Source organism: Amphiprion ocellaris, chromosome 17, assembly GCF_022539595.1.
Source record: "Amphiprion ocellaris isolate individual 3 ecotype Okinawa chromosome 17, ASM2253959v1, whole genome shotgun sequence".
NCBI lineage: Eukaryota > Metazoa > Chordata > Actinopteri > Pomacentridae > Amphiprion > Amphiprion ocellaris.
Genome location: NC_072782.1, coordinates 31,354,926 through 31,378,607, shown reverse-complemented (window position 1 = coordinate 31,378,607; position 23,682 = coordinate 31,354,926). Strand labels below are relative to the sequence as shown.

Sequence of the window (23,682 nt, the reverse complement as noted above, 5' to 3'; positions counted from 1 at the left end):
CTGAGGTTAATTGATCATTCTAAATTGCCCGTAGGTGTGAATGTGAGAGTGATTGTTTGTCTCTGTATGTAGCCCTGTGACAGACTGGTGACCTGTCTAGGGTGTCCCCTGCCTTCACCTGAGTCAGCTGGGATAGGCTCCACCCCCCCCATGACCCTAGTGAGGATTAAGCAGTGTATAGATAATGGATGGATGAAATACAGCCTGAAAACTGTAGTTTTCTGACATTCAAAAGTTGTCCTGGTAAAGCTCCAGGATCAAATCTAGCCGTTAACCCATGGCTTCATATCTACGTCTGATATTTACTTTTATTGTTATACAGAAAGAGACAGAAGTTGAGTCACTAAAGGTTGTGTATGACTTCAAATCTGTTAATGAACTTCAGTTTTACTGCACACATTTGGGACTGAAGCCATTGTTTTGTACCAGTGCTCACAGCTGCTGTAACTCCAGTCTGCCACCAGATGTCACTGTTCCACTGCAAATGACAAGTCATGAACTCAGTTCAGAGAAACACATGCTGCCTTTTACTGTGCACTGAATGAACCATGAAAAACTGTGAATGTAATTAACGCATTTGATTTGATTTGATTTGATCTGATCTGATCTGATCTGATCTGATCTGATCTGATCTGATCTGATCTGATCTGATCTGATCTGATCTGATCTGATCTGATCTGATCTGATCTGATCTGATCTGATCTGATGTGATCTGATCTCCAGAGAAGGACTGACTCATGTGACCAGGCTGCTGTTCATGGACTGTGGACTCCACCCATCCAGGAAGAGGAAGGCATACAGACGACTGCTTCGGATGTTTTCCACAAAATGGAGCAGGAGAAACTCAGCTGTTCGATCTGTTTGGATCTACTGAAGGATCCAGTGACTATTCCCTGTGGACACAGCTACTGTATGGACTGTATTAGAAGCTACTGGGATGGAGAGGATCAGAAGGAAACCTACAGCTGTCCTCAGTGCAGACAGACGTTCAGACCGAGGCCTGACCTGGTGAGAAACACTGTGATGGCAGATTTAGTGGAGGAAGTGAAGAAGACCAGATCTAAAGCTGATCTCTGCTATGCTGGACCTGGAGATGTGTCCTGTGATTTCTGCACTGGGAGGAAACTGAAAGCTGTCAAGTCCTGTCTGCAGTGTCTGGTCTCTTACTGTGACCAACACCTCCAGCCTCACTATGATGTTGCTGCATTAAAGAATCACAAGCTGGTGGATCCGTCCAAGAAGCTTCAGGAGAACATCTGCTCTAGTCACAATGAGGTGATGAAGATTTTCTGCCGCACTGATCAGCAGTGTATCTGTTATCTGTGCTCCTTGGATGAACATAAAGGCCACGACACAGTTTCAGCTGCAGCAGAAAGGAACGACAAGCAACGAGAGCTGGCAGCGAATCGAGAGAAGATCCAGCAGAGGATCAGAGAGAAGGAAGAAGGTGTGAAGGTGCTGCAGCAGGAGATCGCCGAGCTGAGGAGGAGAAGCTCTGAGCTGGAGCTGCTCTCACAAACAGACGACCACATCCAGTTTCTGCAGAACTACACCCTGCTGGGGCGTCTCAGTGAAGCTACAGACTCAGCTGTGACTGATAAACCTCAGGACGTTCTGAGTGAAGAGTCCACAGAGAGATCACAGATCAACGCTGAAGTGGGGGTTTTGCTGTCACAAGCAGATCAAAAGATCAGAGATGAACTCTTAAAATACTCCTGTCAAACCACACTGGATCCAAATACGGCACATTGGTGCATCAGGGTAGAGGATGGATTCAGAGCTATGCATAAGTTTGCTCATGAACCCTTAGGTATAGTTCACCCAGACAGATTCACTGACTGGTATCAGGTGTTGTGTAGAGAGAGTACGACTGGCAGTTGTTACTGGGAGGTGGAGTGGAAGGGAGGAGAAGTTTTTATAGCCGTCTCACACAAAAGCATCAGCAGAGCAGGAGCAGGAAGTGCATTTGGAAACAATGACAGGTCCTGGGCTTTACAGTGTTTCCCTGATGGTTATGAATTCAGACACAACAACTGCAGAACTCCCATCTCAGGTCCTCCGTCCTCCAGAATCGGAGTTCACCTGGATCACCCTGACAAGTCCAATGATAGCTTTCTGTCCTTCTACAGCATCTCTGACACCACGACTTTAATCCACAGAGTTAAGATGCAGTGGAGTCAGCCGGCCTGTCTTGGGTTTGGTTTATATCATTATTCTTCTGCTGAAATCTGCAAACTTTGAAACACATAAAGACAACAGTCATGCAAGTTATCTGGAGGGTGTTTCTTGATTTAAATCTGTGTCGTGACACTAAAACAGGAAGAATCACGTGTCTCTTATTTTCTGCCAGTCAGGTTGAATTGAAAGTTGATGTTTATCAGAAAAAACAACAGGACATGATTTAAAAAACATACAACATGTTAGATTGAACTTCTTTGATTATGTGACAGATTATTATTGGGATGCTTGGAGTGTTCTCCAGCTGCTTTGATCATATACAATCTTTTGTCTGTTGTAACAGTTTTGGTTTGATTGTTGACTTGTTTATTGATCTATACAGCTTGATTTATGTGTATACTGTAATGTTAATGACATTCTACTAACCTCACCATTAAATATATAGTAAAACTCTTTTGCTCTGAATCACTTTTAGCTATTGTTTACATGTTAAATCATTTGCATGTTTAATATTGATTGCACAAAGTTCTCTGGATGTGGAAAATAACAATTCTGCACATATTGGTGGTATTGCACATGAGTAGAAATACAATACAATATACTTTATTGTCCCGCATGGGGAAATTTGTCTTGGACTCAGCAACTGTGCCATAAATGCCTCCACAGCTACAATGACAACAAACAATGCCATCTCAACAACAATTACATAACAGTATTGCACACATCCCATGACATTACACATAACACATACATACACTGAGAAAAAAAAAACATGCTGGAAAATCATCACAGTAAAAGCACTATAACAATTATTGCACAATCTATACTGATAAAGAAGTACTAATATGGCACAGATTCATCCGTAAGTTGGAAAATAGAGTTTTTAAATGTACAAAATATATATAAAGCACAGGTTTTATTGTTCTGATATCACACAAAAGTGGAGTGTTACAGAAATGGCATTCAGTCCCTTTTGAACATACAGCCAACATATTGTTTCCAGTGCTTTAAATTAATCTGCTTTATATTATAAAATAGCTTCTATGTTTTTGAAATGAGTGCATTTTTTCCCAAACATTCTGTTTTTGGTTGACAATATAATTTTTTAATAACAACAATAGAGAGGAAAATATAATCCCTGTCAATCTAATATTTAAATTTTGACTGAATAAACTCGATATATATATATATATATATATATATATATATATATATATATATATATATATATATATATATATATATATATATATATATATATATATATATATATATATATATATATATATATATATATAAAAAATAAAAAATAAATAATTGTGGGGTTTTTTTTGTTTTTTTTAATTTAAATCAATAAAATTACATTACTAGTATATATTTACTGATAACGGAAGGCCAATCTGATTTGCCGTTGCACACGTAACGTCACCGCGTTCGCCAATCCGCGCAGGCGCACTGTCTCCAGAGGCGGGACCAGCCGAGCCAGCTTCGTTAGTTTGTAGCATCCTACGGCTGATGTAAAGCTACGTGTCCGGCTGAGCAGACAGAGGCGGCGGGCGCTTTTCCGGCTTTATTTAACAGCTTTTTTTCAATAAAATAATTCTTCAACGGACTGCTGTTGTATCAGGGCCGACATGGCGACGGAGATAACAAAAGGTGTGGAACAAGTCTCAGTGGGTAAGGAAGAAAATTCAGCTTAGTCGACGCTAGCTAGCCGGCTAGCTGGTTAGCTCGCTCCCAGGTACATGTGTGTCGGTTATTGCATCAGTTGGGGTGATGTTAGCCGTTAGCTTGCTCTCTGAAGAGGGTTTCTGATTCTTTGGTGTCGATATCCGCTCACATGGAGCATATTTATACAGTTACTGAACCTGAAGCTCTGCTCTTAGACTGCACCGGCCACAGAATGAATGAAAGTCGGAGTGTGGAAGCTAACGGTTAGCCGTGACAGCTGTCAGTTTGCTACCTGGTTGCGTCAGTCAGTTAAAAAATGACTGTCAGTGGATGAAATAAACGATGTTTTTTTGAAATGATTTTACTGTAAATGGAGCTTATAAGAGAGCCATCTGTCCAGGCCCTTTAGCAACACGATGTATTTCAGTCTAACGCGGTAAAACGTTGGGTTTGTTGCTAAATGTGTCACAATATGATGAAATCCTTGGACATAAGAGGAGTAAATGCAGGTCTATGTGCTGAATCTAATGTAAAATAAGTGTATCCCATCAGAGACCAGGGTTTAGTGCTTTTATTTGTGATGCTTACGAAATGATTTTAGTTTGAAAATGCTGTTCATTTTAATTACTACCCAAATTGATCTCAAATAAAATCACAGCATAATAACCTATAAAGAGCCACAAATCAAGATGTTTTCCTTTTTTTAGTGCAAAAAACATCCACAAACATTCTGAAAATGTTCACATTTATTGAATTATCTTTTCACAAAACATTAGCAACCTTTAATCCCTTAAGAAAAATAATATAATTATATATTTTGTGCCTTAAAACTTACAAATCACAGTGTTTCTACATTTAATCATAGGTGTTTGGAATTGAACAATCTAGTATTTAATTTTATGAGCAAAACATCTTGTAAAGATGCAGAAATTAGTTTAAATTTACATTCGTGTCTACATCTGTGTAATAATCCTGACACGACATCATACAAACTAAATAAGAACCATTAAGAAAGAAGGGTAAGTCGTCCTCCTGCCTGGTTAATGTATAAAATTTATACATAACAAAAAAAAACCACGTAAAAGTGGTGGCAGTGCATCAACAACAGGGTTCCACCCAGCCAAACTCTTTTGACCCAAAGCTGCTGATTCATTATACTGCACTATGTTCAGTGTCTTCTCTCTGATTTTTACATTTTTCAAAGTCATTCTGCACATGTTTGACATCCCTGGTCTAAAGTGTTTGTCCTCTTAATCACGTTTTGCCTCATTTATGCTTCATTTTCACATCTGTAGTGAATTCATGCTGTAGTTTGACCTGCAGCTTCCCAGAAATCTGACTACACATGTAGACTTGTGAAAAGATGATGCTTAATCGAACAAAATGTAATGTTTAACTGGATGTAAATGTCCCTGTGGTGGAAATAAACCCGGTGACAAAGAAAACACATTTGTTTTCTTTCTCACTGGGTTTATTTCAAGACAAAGACTTTCCTTGAGGTGTTTCAATAAAAGTTTTAAAGCAGAAATGGAGACTCACAGTCAGATCAGAGCAGTTCTGTAGACTTCCACTACATAATTTTAGTTGTCGCTGTTGTTTATTTATCACAATGTTTTTCTTATTTTTAGTTTTAAGTGCTTGCACACACCATTAACATCACAAAGTTGTCCAGAAACACATCTGTAATCTGTAATTATTCATTGTTCTTTTGTCATTTTGTCTTGTTTTTGTAATATTTTGTCTTGTTTTTGTGTTTGGCTGATTTTGTCTTTGTTTTGTCATTTTGTGTTTCGCTTTTGTCTCGATTGTGTTTTTTGTCTTAATTTTGCGTTTTGCTTTATTAGTTGTTTTGTGAATCGTTTCTGTTTTGTTTTTTTGTCTTGTCTTGTTCCTCCATTTTTTTTGTTGCTTTGTAACTTTGTTGCTTTGTTTCATGCTGTTTGTCTCACTTTTGTCCTTTTGTGTCTCGTCTTCTGTTTTGTTCCTTTGTCGACACTCTATGATCTTTAATAGGTAAACGATAAACTGAGGCATAATGTTGTTGAAATTTAACTTATTTTTCTTCACAAGCATAGTGGCATCAAAACCCCACTGGTAACTCATGTTTTTTTAAATTGCAGAACCAAGGGAAACACCATTTTACGAGTATACGTACCCTCAATGGTGTGAAATAGATGCAGACGATGCGTTTTCTTCTCTTTAATTTGTAATTCAGTGACCACATTTACTAGACCTGAAATGAATGAAATTAGAAGTGTTTGTTTGATGTGCTATGACAACATAAAACAAAACAAGAAAGAGACAAAAATTTGACCAAAAAAATTACAAAGTGTCAAAAAAAAAAAAAAATAGACAAAAGACTGTGCTTGAGGATTTTTTAATATCTTGGATTCAGTTTCTGGGTGTTGAACCGCTGACCTTGTGATTTGTGGGCAACTCACGCAGTTCACATTATTTTCTTTCACTTTTCTTTTCACGTCCTTGAATCGTTGCTTTTTGCCGATTAATCTGCATTTTCACACCTCAGACAGATCTTTCATATCTTACATGTCAGGACAGAAAACAAACTGGTTAGACAAGAAAATAATTTGGCTGCAATCTGATCTGTTAAAACAAGTAAGTGTGTGGAAGATGCTTTCAGTTTCAATATGACTAAATGTCCTCAAAATCCAAACAAAACTTGTTTTCCCCAGTTGCTGTGGAAGTAAACTTGAGTGGCAGCAACCAAATTCAACTGCTTTTAGATGAACTGGAACACAAATAGTCCTAAAAGTTTGTAGAAAACCTTCCTAGAGGAGTGTTGGAGCAACATAGAAGCAGTAAATGTTGATTACTTACAATAAAACCACCATTTTTACATGAATAGAAAACAGAAAAATACAGCTGTGGATGTCAACCATCTACCATGAACCAGCCCAAACCCAGATTTAGGAAATGAGGAAGTTAATTTGCCACAATAGGTGTAATTTAAGCACTTAATTTGGGTGTAATTTTCAGGGATCCACCTTCTTTACCTTAATCAACAGGTTTTTCCGGCTTCTTCAATCTTCTTAAGTCACTTTTGACCGACTAATAAACCCAAACTGCAATTTTCTGTTGGTCACATCACCAAAATATTGTTAATATTAAGAGCTATAAGTAAATTATCTGTATTTTTATTGACAAAAACAACACTTCGAGCTGCCAGTTAAATCTTTCTTACTTGATTTTGCTTGTCTCTAAACAAATCACAGGCTGAATATTTCCTGAAATGGCTCTAAATTGTAGTTTCTGGGCTGTCATACTGGACTAAATGTTAATAAAGAAACTTTCTCTGTTTTTCAGGTGAGCTGTACGTTTCGGATAAATGTGGCAGTGACCAGGACGGAGACGGCACTGAGCAGAAACCCTTCAAAACTCCCCTCAAGGTCAGCTCAAGGTGTTTATTCCAGATGTGTGGTGTTCAACCTTCATGTTATTGGGATTATTCATCGTAATCTGTCTGTTTCTGATTCATTCCTCTCAGGCTTTGTTGTTTGCTGGGAAAGAACCATTCCCCACTCTCTATGTGGAGTCTCAGAAGGAGGGAGAGGTTGGTAAAAAAAAAAAGTTTTATTCTGATTTTAATCCTCATATGTACACAGTTAGCTGTCTTGTCTTGTTTATCAATAGGGGTCAATATGTGTTAAATGAGACGGAATTGAGGAAATGTGTTGCCGCGAGTTTGATTATTTGCTATTTGGGACCAGAAACTGAATTCTGTAAAATATTGAGATTAATTTTGAGAATTAAACGCTCACAGGGACAATAATAAAAAAGAAACTGGAGCGTTCTACCTTTTCCATTATTATCTGGAACCGTTTAATCATTCGGATCTACTAGAAAAACTATTTTTTTTTCTGTGTAATCAACTAATCTTATGGCTGTTAGAGTTATATTTCTGGAGATATTGAACCTTTAAATCGGTTTCCCAGTGAAGATTGTTTAGTGATCATGAAAATACTAAAATTCCCAGGTCTGAAAACATGTTAAATTCTCAAAATTCAGCAAAAATATTTTACCAAACTTAGTTTTTGATCCCAAGTAACAAAAAAGTGCCTCAAACTGATGCATAAATACACACATTTAATATATTGCTTTTATTAATTGGTTGTTAAATGTGAGATGCTTTTAATTTAGTTTTATTAATTATGGAACACCTTTAAAAATTAAGTTGAATAGTAAAGAAAATCATTATAAATATATATAAATTCATCGTCAACATACAAGGAATTCAGATTTTGCATGACAGCGCTTCATAGTCTTAAATCTGCTTAATTTTGGTCAATTAATGATGTTGGCAAGACCTCAATAAGGGAATTAAACTTAAGTGTATTTTGCTTGTATTAACTATTACTGTTTTTTGTTTGTGCTTTTCTCTTTATTGTCGTCATCTTCAGCGCTGGGCGGTGATTTCCAAGACCCAGATGAAAAACGCGAAGAAGGCCTTCAACCGCGAGCAGATAAAGAGCGATGCCAAAGACAAGAAGGAGGTTCGTGCTCCAGATTACAGATGTGTTTCTGGACAATTTCGTGATGTTTATGGTATAAATTATACGACTTTAAATGCCACCATGTTTGCTGTGCAGGCCGAGGACAACGAGAGGAGAGAGAAGAACCTGGAAGAAGCCAAGAAGATCGTCATAGTTAATGATCCGAGCCTGCCTGAGCCTGATACGGTCAGTATTTCACATTTCACATTGATTTTACTGTTAAATGCGACCTAATGCTGCAAATAAACACTAAAAGACCCCGTCTATGCTTGGTTTTAAATGGCATCTTGAGCAATTGGATCTCAAGTATAAACCCAAAAGGGCCACCAAGACACATTTGACCATTTATAGCTAATATATGCAGGATATTGTTGTTTTGTAAAGTAAAAATGACTTTGTCCTGCAAATCTCTACAGATAATGTAGCCTGTAAATACGGTATATATTAGCTTTTGACACAAATATGACCACAAGAAGTGAGTCAGTCAATAAATATACTTATTAAGTTTAATTTCCCTTATTGAGGTCTCGCTAACACCATTAATTTACCAAAATTAAGCCGATTATAGACTATAAATTGCAAAATCTGAGTTCCTTATATGCTGATGACAAGTTAGTATATAATTACAACTCTATTTTCTTTCATAATCAATTTCTCTTTTTTTTATTTTAAAGGTGGTCCATAATTTATTCGGCATAAAATGAAATTAAGACAATCTCACACTTAACAATCAATTAATAATTAATAAAAGCAATATATTAACCATGTATCGAGAGAAGATTTCTATCTATATGTCAGTTAGTCACTTATTTGTTATTTGGGACCCAAAACTAAGTTAAATAAGATATTTTTGCAGAAGTTTGAGATGTTTTCAGACCTGCTAATTTTAATATTTTCACCCTCACTAAACCGTCTTAACTGGGAAGCCAATTTAAAGGTTCAATATCTCCAGAAATTAACTCTAACAGCCATAAAATTTGGCAAAAAGTGATCAAATGATAAATAAATGATTCCAATTTTAAACAGGGTCAAAGTTTTATAAGGAGTTTTTGAATAAGGATTTTTGTTGGTCTATCTGAAGCTTAAACCACAAAATGTTGAATGTTATGCTTCAAGAAAGCCATTTGATTTGACAGTTATAAATGTGTTTTTTAAAATATGCTTCATAACTATCAATAGCAAACAAATGCTTTGTAACGCAAACTTATTTGAAATGGTATGTCGTCACTGTACTGTTACATGTTGGCCTCGTCAGACCTTATTAATCATACTTAAAAAATATGTGTAATTTCTTTTCTGCATTTATTTTCTTTTGACCAATGAGCTATAATAGTCGTTCATGTATTTGTAGTGTTTTGTGTGATTTTGCGTAGAAATAAAAACAGCACAAGCAGCATTTCTTTCCCAAACCAGTCAAAAATGAGTCATGGTGAATGATTTTATGTGTCTTTAAAACAAGGTTGGGCTTGGTTTTTTCTTGTGTTAAATGTCGTCTAAAGTTACACAAGTAGAAATAACCTTAAAAGCTTTTCTACAAATGCTCTTTTACCTTTTCTTGTGAATAATCAAAGGATTATTTTCTATGTCAGGTTAAAATCCATCAACTGGAGGCAAAGAGAGGTCAGAGAGTCAAAGTGTTCGGGTGGGTTCATCGCCTCAGGAGACAAGGTGAGGAACATGGGAAAAATCTGGATTTCCTAAGTTCAGCATACTAATGCAGTACAGTACTGATTACTAAGTCCAGTATTGTTTTGCATGCTGAACTCTGCAATATCACTCCAATCCATAATGTTTGGTTTTGTCATTATGCTGATGACTGTTGACTATATATACACCTAACGTCCAATGTGACACATACTGTCATCTTACAGGATGTTGCTCCTGAATAGGGACACAACTTAAGTTGGATTTGAAATATCCAATGAAACAATATGACATACAACAACATTTGAGTTACAAACATTCTCTCAAACTAGTTTTTAATTTAACTTATAGAAGTCATATACCTCAGAAAGTCAGGTCAAACCTTCTTGTTCTGTCTCAGAACTCTATCCATGATATGGTTTGTACCTTTGTAACATTTTTACCACATGAGAATATTAATTTTTGTCCTTATAACAAATAAGATAACAAATAATAAAGCCAGCACCACATTAAAGCTTTAATTTGATGTTTATTTTATTTGTCTCTTATAGGGAAGAACCTGATGTTCATTGTTCTGAGAGATGGAACCGGTTTCCTCCAGTGTGTCCTGTCTGATCAACTGGTACAGCTTTAAAACTACTCATTTTTAGACTTTTTTTAAAAAATAATGTCATCACTGTACTGCAATTGTTCATGTTTGTATGTAATAAATCAACTTCAAACAGTTTTGCCACTGTAAATTAAAAAAAAATAAATTGGACAATCAGTGCCCAACTACCAAGAAATGTTTTGCTTTAATGGTGCAGAATTAAAACTGAAAGAATAAAATTGATCCAAACCAAATATGATTGGTTGGGCAGATAAAATTCATGATCAAAACTGTTTATCCATCCATCCATTATCTATACACTGCTTAATCCTCACTAGGGTCATGGGGGGGGGCTGGAGTCTATCCCAGCTGACTCAGGTGAAGGCAGGGGACACCCTAGACAGGTCGCCAGTCTGTCGCAGGGCTACATACAGAGACAAACAATCACTCTCACATTCACACCTACGGGCAATTTAGAATGATCAATTAACCTCAGCATATTTTTGGACTGTGGGAGGAAGCCGGAGTACCCGGAGAAAACCCACGCATGCACAGGAAGAACATGCAAACTCCATGCAGAAAGATCCCGGGAAAGCCGGGACGTGAATCAGGGACCTTCTTGCTGCAAGGCGAAAGTGCTAACCACTACACCACTGTGCAGCCCTCAAAACTGTTTAATTTTGCAAAATGTTTATGCTTGTGGTTGATTAAGTTTATTCTCTTGTGTTTAGTGCCAGTGCTACAACGGTTTGATGTTGTCCACGGAGAGTACAGTCGCTCTGTACGGCACCGTCACTCCAGTTCCCGAAGGAAAACAGGTAAAAACATGAAACCAGAGAGCTGAACTAAGCCTAAAGTCTCTTTTTACCTGGATTTAAGAAGCTTCTCCCTTCTACAAATTCTTCTCCTGATGATTCTCAGCCGATAAATATGGTTTATGCATAAATATGTTTTCACATTTGGTCCTGATGTGCTGCCAAGTCTGTTTTATACTGCAAGTACTGCAGCTGATCAAACAGTTCTTAGAATATTCAATCAGTAACATTAATTGTACTGAGATTTTCCCAAAAGCTAAAGTATATTTTACATTTTCTTCATTATGGGACACTGTCCAACCTAAAAGCACTTCTTTGAGTGTCATGTTTTCATGAATGAAGCTGAAATGTTAGAAATAAGTAGCTGCACTGAAAGGGCACTGAGTGGTAAAATGTATAGATATAAAACTACAAACTGAGTTACAATTGTCTACCAGCACTCCTTTCTTGCACTTTATACCGCCATAAATGTTTATGTTCTTCATAGCTCATCATTATAGCAACCTGTTGACGGTAAATGGCGCACGATTGGTCCATTTAGTGTGGATTAGGAGTCGCATGACGCCCTAATAAAGAACACCTGGTTAACAAAACGGTTAATAACCACCATCATGATGCTCATTATCTCTGATGGGGGTTTTAGGTTTTGTCAAGCACAAAGAAAGCCTTGAAATGTCAAACTGGTGGTCAGAATTCTTTGTTAAATTATTCTACTTTAAAACCATGTCTAATTGTATTTAATATACACTAAATACTTTACATTGTTTGTCAGCCTAAAAACTCTGAACTCATAATGGACATTTTTGCAACTATATTCTGATAGTTTATAGACTAAAAATGAACTAATAATGGAAATAAAGACTAGCTGCTGCTCTAAATGAAAGTTTCAATCAAAACTCACGGATCCGTTTCTCTGAAGACGACTGAAAACTAAACATAGAAAATAATAGAATTCTTTTATCATCATTGCACAATGTACAACTAAATTTAGCAGACAACATTTTAAAAAATACATTAAGAAATGTGTAAATATAAAACAAAAATCGTGCAGAAAACAGTTTAGCTCATTCTTGTAAGGATAGCTAATTTGGTGTGTGAAGAGCTGTGCTTTGCACGTCGCTGAACATATACGAAGGAATGGCTTAACGTAGTGCAAAATTAACATACAAGATGCAGTTTTATGCAAACGTATTAAGGTTTAGTATAAAAATGTGAAATGCATGAAGGAAAGAAGATGCAAAGGTGTTGATATTTCCAGATTCTGAAGATGTAACAGTGGTTTCATCTATCATACCTGTTCAGTGCATGTTTAAACATCATCCAGAAATGCAAAAATACACAATTTTTATATATTTTTTTCTCATAAAATACACCTCTGACTGCCACCATACTCTATATTTTTAAACCTGCCAATCATTGGAGGGAAAAAATCCGCCTCTTAGGGTGTACAATGAAGGTTTTGTAGTTGGTAGAATATCGGAGTACAATTAAACATGGACATTTTTTGACCAAATTTCCATCATTATGTAACTGGTTTGAATCATCAGGGTTGTCCCATTGAAGACCACATGTACATATCAGAAAGCCTACAAAATTTCAGGACTCTACCTCCATTATTTCTCAAGTTATGGCTCTTCAAACATTGATCCACAGATTGACACAAAAATCAACTTGACTTAACTTATTTGAGAATTTTTGACTAAAAACTAATGTTACCCATGAACCTGTGTTTTACACATTTTACTTTACAAAATCTGACAAATATGAGATGGTCAAATGTGAACATTTTAAAAACACTGCTTGAATTGAGGTGGAATGACCCTATAAAGCAGGACAGATGCAGTAGAGCTACGTGAATCAGGTGTTCATTGAGTTTTATTTCCTTTCTCAGGCTCCTGGTGGCCATGAGCTACACTGCGACTTCTGGGAGCTGATCGGTTTAGCTCCAGCAGGGGGCGCCGACAACCTGCTGAACGAAGAGTCGGACGTGGACGTCCAGCTGAACAACCGACACATGCTGATCAGAGGAGAGAACGTCTCCAAGATCCTCCGGGTCCGATCCACCGTCACACAGTGCTTCAGGGACCACTTCTTCAGCCGTGGATACTACGAGGTGATGCAAAGGAGTTGTAAAGAGTGCCGTGTCTGGGTAGATTCTTAGTTATCAAAGTCCGGGTAATCATAGGAGCTTCAGTAAAAAACAACTGGACTTCTCTTTTTTTGGTTCTTGAAGATGTTTCATCTCTCATCCAAGAGGCTTCTCCAGTTATAACTGAACTACGACTAGAACAAACTCAAACTGGTGAGGATGAGAACTTTTTTTTAAGAAACCCTCGTTGGTCAGTTTCCTGATTCTGCAGCAGAAGGAAATATGACATTAGCACTAACAAGAACTTTACAAACCAGAGATTACAAATACTAGAGTTCATGCTGCATTGTTTTCCTTTTCAAAACCTTAGGGAATAGGACGGATCTATAATTTATAGGCTCTATAATCACGGTTTGGTTGTTTATTTTCCTGGTTGTAGATCACTCCACCGACCCTGGTGCAGACTCAGGTGGAGGGCGGATCAACGCTCTTCAACCTGAACTACTTTGGCGAGCAGGCATACCTGACCCAGTCCTCCCAGCTCTACCTGGAGACCTGCATACCTGCCCTGGGAAACACCTTCTGCATCGCCCAGTCGTACCGAGCCGAGCAGTCCCGCACCCGTAGACATCTGTCCGAGTAAGTTAGGCCACTTAACACAATCGTTTTGTGTAGAAACTAAAGTGTAAACACTGGCTGAAATGGTGAATTATTTTCCTGGTTCCTCTTTTATCCTTCTGTTTGTTTTGGAATTAAAACAAAAGCAAAAGTAAATTCTGAGTATCCTGGATATAAAAATGTTGACAAACCAGACAAAGTAGTGTCCTACTATTTATAACTTTGTCTTATACCTTAACATGCACACCGTAAAGACAAGGAAGCAATACAAAATCAGTATTACCAAACGATAAAGTCAGAAAAATCTTCCGATTGTAAACTAGACCATAATCACAGTGTCTTTTTTGTGTTTCATAGGTTTCTACAGCACATCATAGGACTAACATACAGCTGTCTTTTAGCCTGCTAAAGCACTTTGATGAAAGATTTAAAATAATTTAAAGTGATAATGACAATTTTGGACTTGCAACAGCTGTAGTTGTTGTTGCAGATGCATTTTCCCATCCCGTTAGCTGTTCTTTTGATTGTTTACAATCAAAAATCTCTAGTAACACGTACAGTACACATGGTGGTTGAGCCGTTTATTGCTTATTTACGTACATAAACATTTACTCTTAACGTTCAGGTACACTCACATCGAGGCCGAGTGTCCCTTCATGACATTTGAGGATCTGCTGAACAGACTGGAGGACCTGGTTTGTGACGTCGTGGACCGAGTGCTCAAGTCTCCCGCCGCTCAGCTGCTCTACGACATCAACCCGGTGAGCAATGAATAATCTGTTTCAGAACAGACAGCTTTATGCGCCAGGCATTTTCCAAAAATGTCGTATTTGTTGCCTGTCGACCCACTTTCAGCAGGTTTTTTCTCACATTGAAATTTGAGTCTGTTTGAACAACAATATCTGAAGAGCTATTAAAGATAAAAACCTGAAATTTTCTCTGTTATTTTTCATCATGTCATTGATTCAGAACCTGGAATATCAGACAAGTAGATCAAATAATCTCTGATTATTGGTGAATTGAAATTAGAATAGAATAGAATATCCTTTATTAAGGGAATTTTACAACATCACAGCAGCAAAGTGATGGTAAGAAAAGCAAGAAAACACAACTATAAATTAAAAAAGTGAGCTATATACAGGGGGTCCTCGGTTTACGACGTCCTCGACCTAAGGCATTTCATCCTTACGTCATTCGTATTTATAGGCGGGTCCTCGTTTTACGACGTACGGCGTTTCGGCATTACGTTGGAGCTGGTTATGTTATTCACTAACTTTTTGCCTTTCATTATGGCTCCCAAGCGTGAGTGTGACTCGTACATGCATGGAAGTCGTTGGTATTCATGACTTTTCCGAAGAACTGATCAATATCGTGATGCACGTAATGGCTTTGTGTACATTTTTGACGAAAATCCGACTTATGACAATCCGTAGAAATGGAACTCTGTCCTAAGTATACAATATAAATAAGAAAAACAGAAGAACACGAGGATAGTAAGAACACAAACTTAACAATATTTACATGCCTGAATTGCACTTTGGATTTAAAAAAAAAAAAAAAAAAAAACAGAATTTAAGCGTCATGAAAAATCCCAAACAACTTGTGGTATTTTCTGAACCACATGTAGCTTCACGTCACAATAATAGAAAACTAAACCTATAGAATACTTTAAATATGAAATATTTGGTCAGGAAAATGAAAATAAAGTTAGTTTAGTGGAATTTTACTGACTGATTGAGCAGGTTTGACAAGTTGTAGCACAAAAACTAAAAAATTGGTCGATAGTCTGATCCAAGTAAAACAGAATTCTTCAGTTTCAAAATTTCCAATATTGCAAATCCTGAATTGGTGACATGATGAGAAATAACAGAGAAAATTTCAGGTTTTTATATTTAATAGTTCTTCAGATATTGTTTTTCAAACAGCCTCAATTTGCAAAAGAAACTGCTTAAAGTGGGTCAACAGAAATTAAAGAAAAGATCTTGAACGTTACTTCAGATATCAAACATCTATTAGTTAATGATCAAGAAGAATCGAGCAAATGAGTCGAACAGAATTCTGCTTTCTGGATCCACTTGGATAACTGTGCTGAAGGAGACGGTAACAATCGATAGTAGTTCTGACAGAAGTGTTGATGTTTTTCCAGAACTTCAAACCCCCCAAGAGGCCGTTCAAGAGGATGAACTACAGCGAAGCCATCGAGTGGCTCAAAGAGCACGACATCAAGAAGGACGACGGCTCCTACTACGAGTTTGGAGAGGTGACGACCAACACATCTATCAGAATATCTAAAACACACTTCATTTTTACAGTTATTGCAGGGAAGATTTTCTAAAAATACTCTTTTAAAGCTGGGTTACTCAGATAAACAGAATAACAAACAGGATTAAAAGCAAACCGCTAAGCGGAATGCATGATGAAATACAATAAAAAGCAACAGATAATATGTTTTCTTTCTTTTTGTATGTATAAAAAGCAGTTTAGACATATTTTCAAAGGGGGTTACAAGAAGAGTCGAAGTTAGTCCAAGATATTCAGACTTTTAGTCCCTCAGTTTCCAAAAACAGTGGATCCTACACTTGTAGTCCACTTGGATAGCGTGTTTTCATCATAATCTCTCCATTTTCTATATTTATATAGCTCCAAAGTCCACATCTCCAGCTTCTCAAACAGGTTTTCTGTTAAACAAGTTTCATCCCTTTGGCGAGATTACAGAAAACATCACTTGGTTTTAGAGAAACTTTTCAGATCCTCATAAAAGCAGCAGTTTTTGTCTGTTTTTTTCTTGTAAAATTAGTGGAATTCTCCTTTTAAGTGGTTGTTTTGTTGTGCTTTATGTTCTCAAAGATCTGAGAGTTTTAAGTTGAGAAGGAGGGCTGCAGTTTTTCCGATTCACCTGTAGGTGGTGCTGCTGTATTTACTGTTAACTGCTGCTGGAATATAAAAATCTCCTGCGTTCAAGATGTTGTAGCAGAACATCCATTATTTTGCTAATATTTTGTTGGATTTTAATGCATTTATTTTGGATATTGTGGAGTTTTGATGTTAACGAGGTTGAAGAAATGCTAAAATCTGTCTTCATCAACTTGGAATCATATTTTGACTCTTTATAAATGAAATCCTTCATGTTTTTGATGGATTTGACGATTTAATCATGACTTTTGTCTCTCTCAGGACATCCCAGAGGCTCCAGAGAGGCTGATGACCGACTCCATCAACGAGACCATCCTGCTCTGTCGCTTCCCAGCCGAGATCAAATCCTTCTACATGCAGCGATGTGCCGACGACAAACGCCTCACCGAGTCGGTACGAAACTCAGGAATGTAGACACAGAACATGGCCGAATATAGACAATATTCAGGAACCCTTACAACATTAAAACCAGCCTTAAAATGTGGCTGAATGTAGCACAAAACTGCCTCCACCAATGATTATCTTTTATTTATGTGTTTACTGATTTTATTTATGATCTCACACTGATGGACGTTAAGGTTTTATGTTGTGTTTATGATTTTGTAGTTGTTTTCTGTTTTTGTACCTGTCCAGAGACAACTGATGCAAATTAGCTACTAGCTAACTCTGCTACGATTGCTATTAATTTTGTGTTAATAGTTAAAATCTATCTATCTACAGAGAGGGCAGGAAGTTTCTCTATTAATCATGTGGTTTTTCTGCATATATTGCATTTCATGATAAATTATTCAGTGCAAACTGTAATTAATAATGTGTTTATTTATTATATTTATTAGTTTTAGCATGTTGTATTGAGCTTCCTGCTACTGTTAGGCTTTAAGTTACAAACTAGGAAGAAGTTTAATGTGAAATTTCTCCAGGAAGTTGGCTTCACTGGACAGAAAACAAAAGAATAACTAATTATAGTAGAAAATATGGTGTAGAAATTTTAATTATTGTGAATTTACCAACACAGCAGAACCAACAGAGAGCACGTTTACCAAAATATGATCCAGTATCTTCGTAAAAAACAGGGGAACTTCAGCAATAAAGGCCTGTTTTGGGCGTAAAACTTAAGGTTTTTTACGTGAGATAACTGAATTGCCATCTGGCATTTGCAGGTTGATGTGTTGATGCCAAACGTTGGTGAGATCATCGGAGGTTCGATGCGTATCTGGGACGCCGATGAGCTGCTGGACGGTTACAAGAGGGAGGGAATCGACCCGACTCCTTACTACTGGTACACCGACCAGGTAACAAAACCCATTTTCACTTCTGTGTTTGTTTGTTTTGATGTCTTTGCACCTCAACCAAGATACAATTAGCAATTAAATCTAGTTTGTGATATATCATAAGCAGAATAAATGGTCAATTCCGTGGCTGAGCATTAGTCTCTAAAACACTGATTTAGACTTCCAGGGTGTCATATCTGACAAACCAAAGGAACAAGATCTGTCAAGCTTGCAAGATGACTCATTATTGTTCTCCAGAATCAGTTTTTGGTTTGAACATTTATGCCTGAAACTTGAATTATCAATGTTGGTGATGTGGAAAGCTTTGTTTACCGTAAAAGGCAAATTTTCTTAGTTTAATGCCCTCTTACCTTCCTGTGAGTGATGACAATTGACTACAGCTGCTGACTCCTCTGAGCCCATTTAAATGGGAACCATTTCATCCACTCATTAGACTACAGCAGGCAGGTCTGAGTTTGTGGTTGAGTCTAATGAGTGGATGTAATGGATTCTATTTAAATTGGCTGAGAGGAGTCAGCAGCTGTAGTCAATCGTAATCACTCACAAGAACGTAAGGTTCCACGAAACTAAAAAAAATTAGCCTTTTATAGATAAACACAACTTTCTACATCACCAAAACTGATGTTGCTACCATTTCTAAGTATAAAAATACACATAAACTTAATTTTGAGTATTCAAATATTAGAATTTACTGTTTATTTAGTTGTGTACTAGCACAGATCTTTGCTGCATGGGTATTTTGTGCTTTTTATTCCGACTCTCTCTTCTTTGACTGTTATTGTGTTTGTATTAGTGTATTTCGTACACGTGGTACACAAGTCTAAATGAAGCTTTACTGTGTTTTTGTGTTTCAGAGGAAGTACGGCACGTGTCCTCATGGAGGTTACGGTCTCGGCCTTGAGCGTTTCCTCACGTGGCTCCTGAACAGACACCACATCAGAGACGTCTGCCTTTACCCCCGATTCATCCAGCGCTGCCGGCCTTGAACAAACTCCCTCAATCAGTACAACCTGACCATCAAAAAGAAATGCTGCAGGCGAAATCAAACAACACGACTCATAGTTTCATCCCTTTTAGCGGTTTTATTTCCTGTTTCCGAAGCACTAAAAGCTTCCTAGTGAACTCCATCATGTGTCAGAGCTGGAAAATCCACCTGCAGCCTCAAAACTCACGGCTTCCTCCTCATTCGTTCTGTGACTAAAAGTAAAATCGGATCATTTCTGCCTCCCTGCAGATGCTCAACGGCTGATTCATTTAAGCCGAAATAAACAGTTGTGTTCTGTAAGTGTACAGTGTCTGCAAGTCCGGGTTTAACATTCAATAACGCAAAATAAGAACTTTCTGCTCTTTAAATTCTTCTTTTTTCATGCACATTAGCCATTGGACTTTCCAATTAAGTTTGCATATGATTGTCACATCAAGCCTTTAAAATGTCAATTTCATGTCAAATTTGTCAAGACAAATCACAGAAATACTAATTTACACATTTAAAAAACACAACAATACAAACATTCATTCACACATACCGAAAACATGTGGAAGAAAAAGATAATTACGAAATCTCCGAGGCTTTTCCTGCAGCTGAATGAAGTTTATTTCCAGCTTGCATCACAAAATCTACAACTTCTGCACACTTTTGTTGTTTTCATGAAAGGAAAACTGAGCTTCGTCTGGAAGTCAAAGGTAGAAATAAAACCGTCAGTGGTTTCAGGATGTGACATTCGTGTCGGCCTCAGGGGGTCTTCTTGTGTTTGTTCTGCCTCGTCATCTGAAAAATAATAAACTCCTACTCAATAAACTGCACTTAAATAAAATGTGAACCAAATGTGGGTGTATGAGGGTGTTCTTCAGTGTGCCTTTTGGTTATTTATTCATTCAAACTTTATTTAAACTGGGCATACATTGAGGTACGGAGGCCTTTCAAATTAAAGTTTTTGGTGCACAAACGAGACTCTTGAACAACAGTAGGAATAGAATATTAAATGCCAAAGTTAGTAAAATTGTGCAAAAAATCTGAGCATTTAGAATTTATAAACATAAATCAACTAAAGCAATAACAGTTGGAAGCAAAATAAGATGAAATTAAACACCAGAATTGCCTTTTCAAGATAAAAAGAACTAAATTTTTGTCTTTTTTTGCAGGGTATTTCAGAAAAGACAATGTCTGTAGCGCAATAAAATTAATGTGTTAAGAATGAAAACGCAACAGTAAAGGCCTTATGTATAAATAAATAATAACAGTGTCTTGTTTTGGAATAACCACCAGTGATAAATCTTATTACAGAATCCTAAACGGTGTCAAAAGTTTTCAGAAAATCATGTGTAAAATGTCAGATGGGTTTTTTCTACAATGCAGCAAGAAACATTTATTCCTGTAAAAAACCCAAACATTTTTGGTCCTAATTTAGCTACCAGTTTGATTTATTTTTTTAAAACGTCAGATTCTCATCAATCCAAATTCCCACACATTTTTAAAATTTGTATGAAAAGATTGTTACACGCAGTATTTTTAGCTGTGGTTATAATGTATTTATGTGCATAAAACAGCAAAATGCACACAAAAGTCGTGTCATCTGAGTAAATGTTTACTTTGCGACTACATATGGAGTAAACGGTATCGTCTATGTAGAGTGAACAGCAGAGGCCCCAGGATTGAACCTTTTGGGACTCCTTTGGCCATTTTCACCAATTCGGATTTACTTTTATTTATAAAAGCCATTAAAAATGTCGAAGAAACTTTATTTAATGAAACAAAATGAAGAGACAAAAGGTCTCTTTATAGTACATTGCAAGATATATGCAAAAATATATTAATACTATGTGTTTGAATATACATATTGTCATTTTTGGGATTTTTTCAAGTGTTTTTTCATTTATTTACTTTTAAAGAGTTTCAGCCGCACTTTACACCAGAGATCAAATCCTTTTATAAATAAATATAGTGGCCAAAAAACCAGCCTATGTATTTTCTATAATTTTATTATAAAAACTGCAAAACAATATTATATTGTAAATATTCACTGCAGTAACGTGACAATGGTAGTAATAACACAACTGAAAATTATAAACTTGTCAAAGTTGTGTTAAAATAATGAATTTAGCTGCCGCACTGAAATAAAGCGTAAATTAGGTACATGTTCAAATAACCTTATCATAGATTTTCTAGTAAATTTGGAGTATAAAACCAATTTAAATTCATAAAAAATAATAACAAAGGACTGATTTTTACATAATTTTAAGGTAAGTAATCTCAAATGCAATTTCTACAATGTTGTATTTTTACATTAGTAGTTCTAAATTATGCAAAAATGTCCTTAAAGTAGCACTAAAATATCATTATACTACATCTGTCGAAAGGTTAGAAATGTATACAATCATTTAACGCACTATGATAGTCAAGAAAACTGTTTAAAAATGATGAAAACAATTATTTTAAAATCAAGTTCAACATTTACGGCTTAGTTACACAAATAGCTTGCAGTTCCTCTACTGGCCACTAGGGGCTGAGTGTACTGACATGAAGTTAATGGAAAAAAAACTCACATTTGTAAAGAAAACACTCTGAGGCCGGTTTGATTCTGTTTTCTTTCTTTGTGTCTTTAGACAAAGTTCTTCATTGTCATGCTGCTTCATTCTCATGAAAAGAGTTTAAGAGGAAGAAGGAAAGCAGCTGGTAGTTCTGGAAAAACTGGTTTCATTTGACGGGATTGTCAGCCATTATAAAACAAAAACAACTTCCTTGTTTAATAAAAGCTGCTCAGAAGGAAATCTTCTTCTTGAAGAACTCAAGCTGCTACTATTCACTTTAAAACTCACTTTTATAAGAGTTTAATGTTATTTCAGGCTTTTGTTTTGTTGTTTTTTTTGTATAAGTTTTTGCCACTTTTAATTCACATCTAGTACAACCTGACTGCTGATGCTTTGTTAAAATATTCAGATTATTTGCCTGCTGGTCATGAATAAAATAATGGAAACCGTAAAGGATAAGTGCCAAATGTCAGCTTTAATCTGGGAACGTTTTAGGTTAAAACAGAAAGACGTAAAGACAATAGAAACCTTTAAAAAAAACTGAGTCCAAGTTGCAATCGTTCAAAAATAACTGGACACTTGGCAGCTAAAAGAGTTAATTAAGAGTTTAAAGTTTCCATTTAAATTGAGGAGAATAAAGAGTCTTCTAAGTGGATTCCTACAGATGACAAAAGTAGTAAAACAACAACAATTATACCTCCATGAATGCTTGTGTGCATTTAAACAAGCAAGTATAATCAACGTTTTATTGATGTGAATGCATTTTCATGGATTATTTTCATGGAAAATCCTTCCAAATATGTCATTTTGGTGCAAGGAGATTGGTTTTTAATCAGGAAATTCAGGTGTTTCACAGTTCGAAGACAGAAAAGACCACATTTTCTTTGTTTCCATCCATCCATTATCTATACACCGCTTAATCCTCACTAGGGTCATGGGGGGGCTGGAGTCTATCCCAGCTGACTCAGGTGAAGGCAGGGGACACCCTAGACAGGTCACCAGTCTGTCACAGGGCTACATACAGAGACAAACAATCACTCTCACATTCACACCTACGGGCAATTTAGAATGATCAATTAACCTCAGCATATTTTTGGACTGTGGGAGGAAGCCGGAGTACCCGGAGAAAACCCACGCATGCACAGGGAGAACATGTAAACTCCATGCAGAAAGATCCCGGGAAAGCCGGGACGCGAACCAGGGATCTTCTCGCTGCAAGGTGAAAGTGCTAACCACTACGCCACTGTGCAGATTTTCTTTGTTTTTTTTTTTTAAATTAAATTTCCATCATTAAAACAGTCTACTGTGGGTATCTCCACAGTATTCATGGGCTCACATTGAGAATGAGTGGATCAGGGAGCATGAGGTGGATTGTCCTCCACAGAGTCCAGACCTCAGCCCCACTGAGAACCTTTGGGATGTTCTGGAGAAGACCGACTCTCTCATCATCAATAAGATCTTGGTGGAAAATGAATGCTTCTCTGAACAGAAATAAATGCTGTGACATTGCAGAAGCTTATGGAAACGATGCCACAGTGAATGTGTGTCGTTCTCAGAGCTAAAGGTGGTTCAATGAAATATTAGAGGGCCTTTTTTTGGGCTGGGCAGCGTAAAAGCTACTGGATGAATAAAATAAATGCAGCATGGCTCAGGAACAGTGAACAGAGGAGCAGGTTGGAGATACATTCAGCATGGAGAAACATCCTTCTACTGATGATGAACAGAGTAGACAAGAAAAGTCTGGAGAGGAAACATGGAAATAGATAAAAATCTATAGTATGTGGACAGAAAAACTTCCACAAAGAGACATAGCAAAAAAAAACACAAAAACAAG

General features: G+C 36.8%; 2 protein-coding genes across 3 annotated transcripts; both read left to right on the top strand.

Annotated features, from left to right (window-relative positions):
• Positions 1 to 794: 794 nt before the first annotated feature.
• LOC111581991 (tripartite motif-containing protein 16-like) lies at positions 795 to 2,631 on the top strand. The gene has a single exon (XM_023290436.3). It carries the CDS (start codon positions 829 to 831, stop codon positions 2,239 to 2,241), a length of 1,413 nt encoding a protein of 470 aa, XP_023146204.2. The 5' UTR covers positions 795 to 828; the 3' UTR covers positions 2,242 to 2,631.
• A 1,050-nt stretch (positions 2,632 to 3,681) lies between these two features.
• nars1 (asparaginyl-tRNA synthetase 1) lies at positions 3,682 to 20,145 on the top strand. Of its 2 annotated transcripts, none has more exons than XM_023290432.3 (15): positions 3,682 to 3,834; positions 7,174 to 7,256; positions 7,355 to 7,420; positions 8,268 to 8,360; positions 8,457 to 8,546; positions 9,950 to 10,028; positions 10,556 to 10,626; positions 11,325 to 11,411; positions 13,300 to 13,521; positions 13,937 to 14,136; positions 14,741 to 14,876; positions 16,262 to 16,375; positions 17,290 to 17,421; positions 18,189 to 18,320; positions 19,175 to 20,145. In XM_023290432.3, the coding sequence occupies exons 1-15, from the start codon at positions 3,813 to 3,815 to the stop codon at positions 19,304 to 19,306; spliced, it is 1,659 nt and encodes a 552-aa protein (XP_023146200.1). In that variant the 5' UTR covers positions 3,682 to 3,812; the 3' UTR covers positions 19,307 to 20,145. The 2 variants fall into 2 exon arrangements, with proteins under 2 accessions (XP_023146200.1, XP_023146198.1); XM_023290430.3 differs by having other exon boundaries at positions 3,688 to 3,855.
• The last annotated feature ends 3,537 nt before the right edge of the window (positions 20,146 to 23,682 follow it).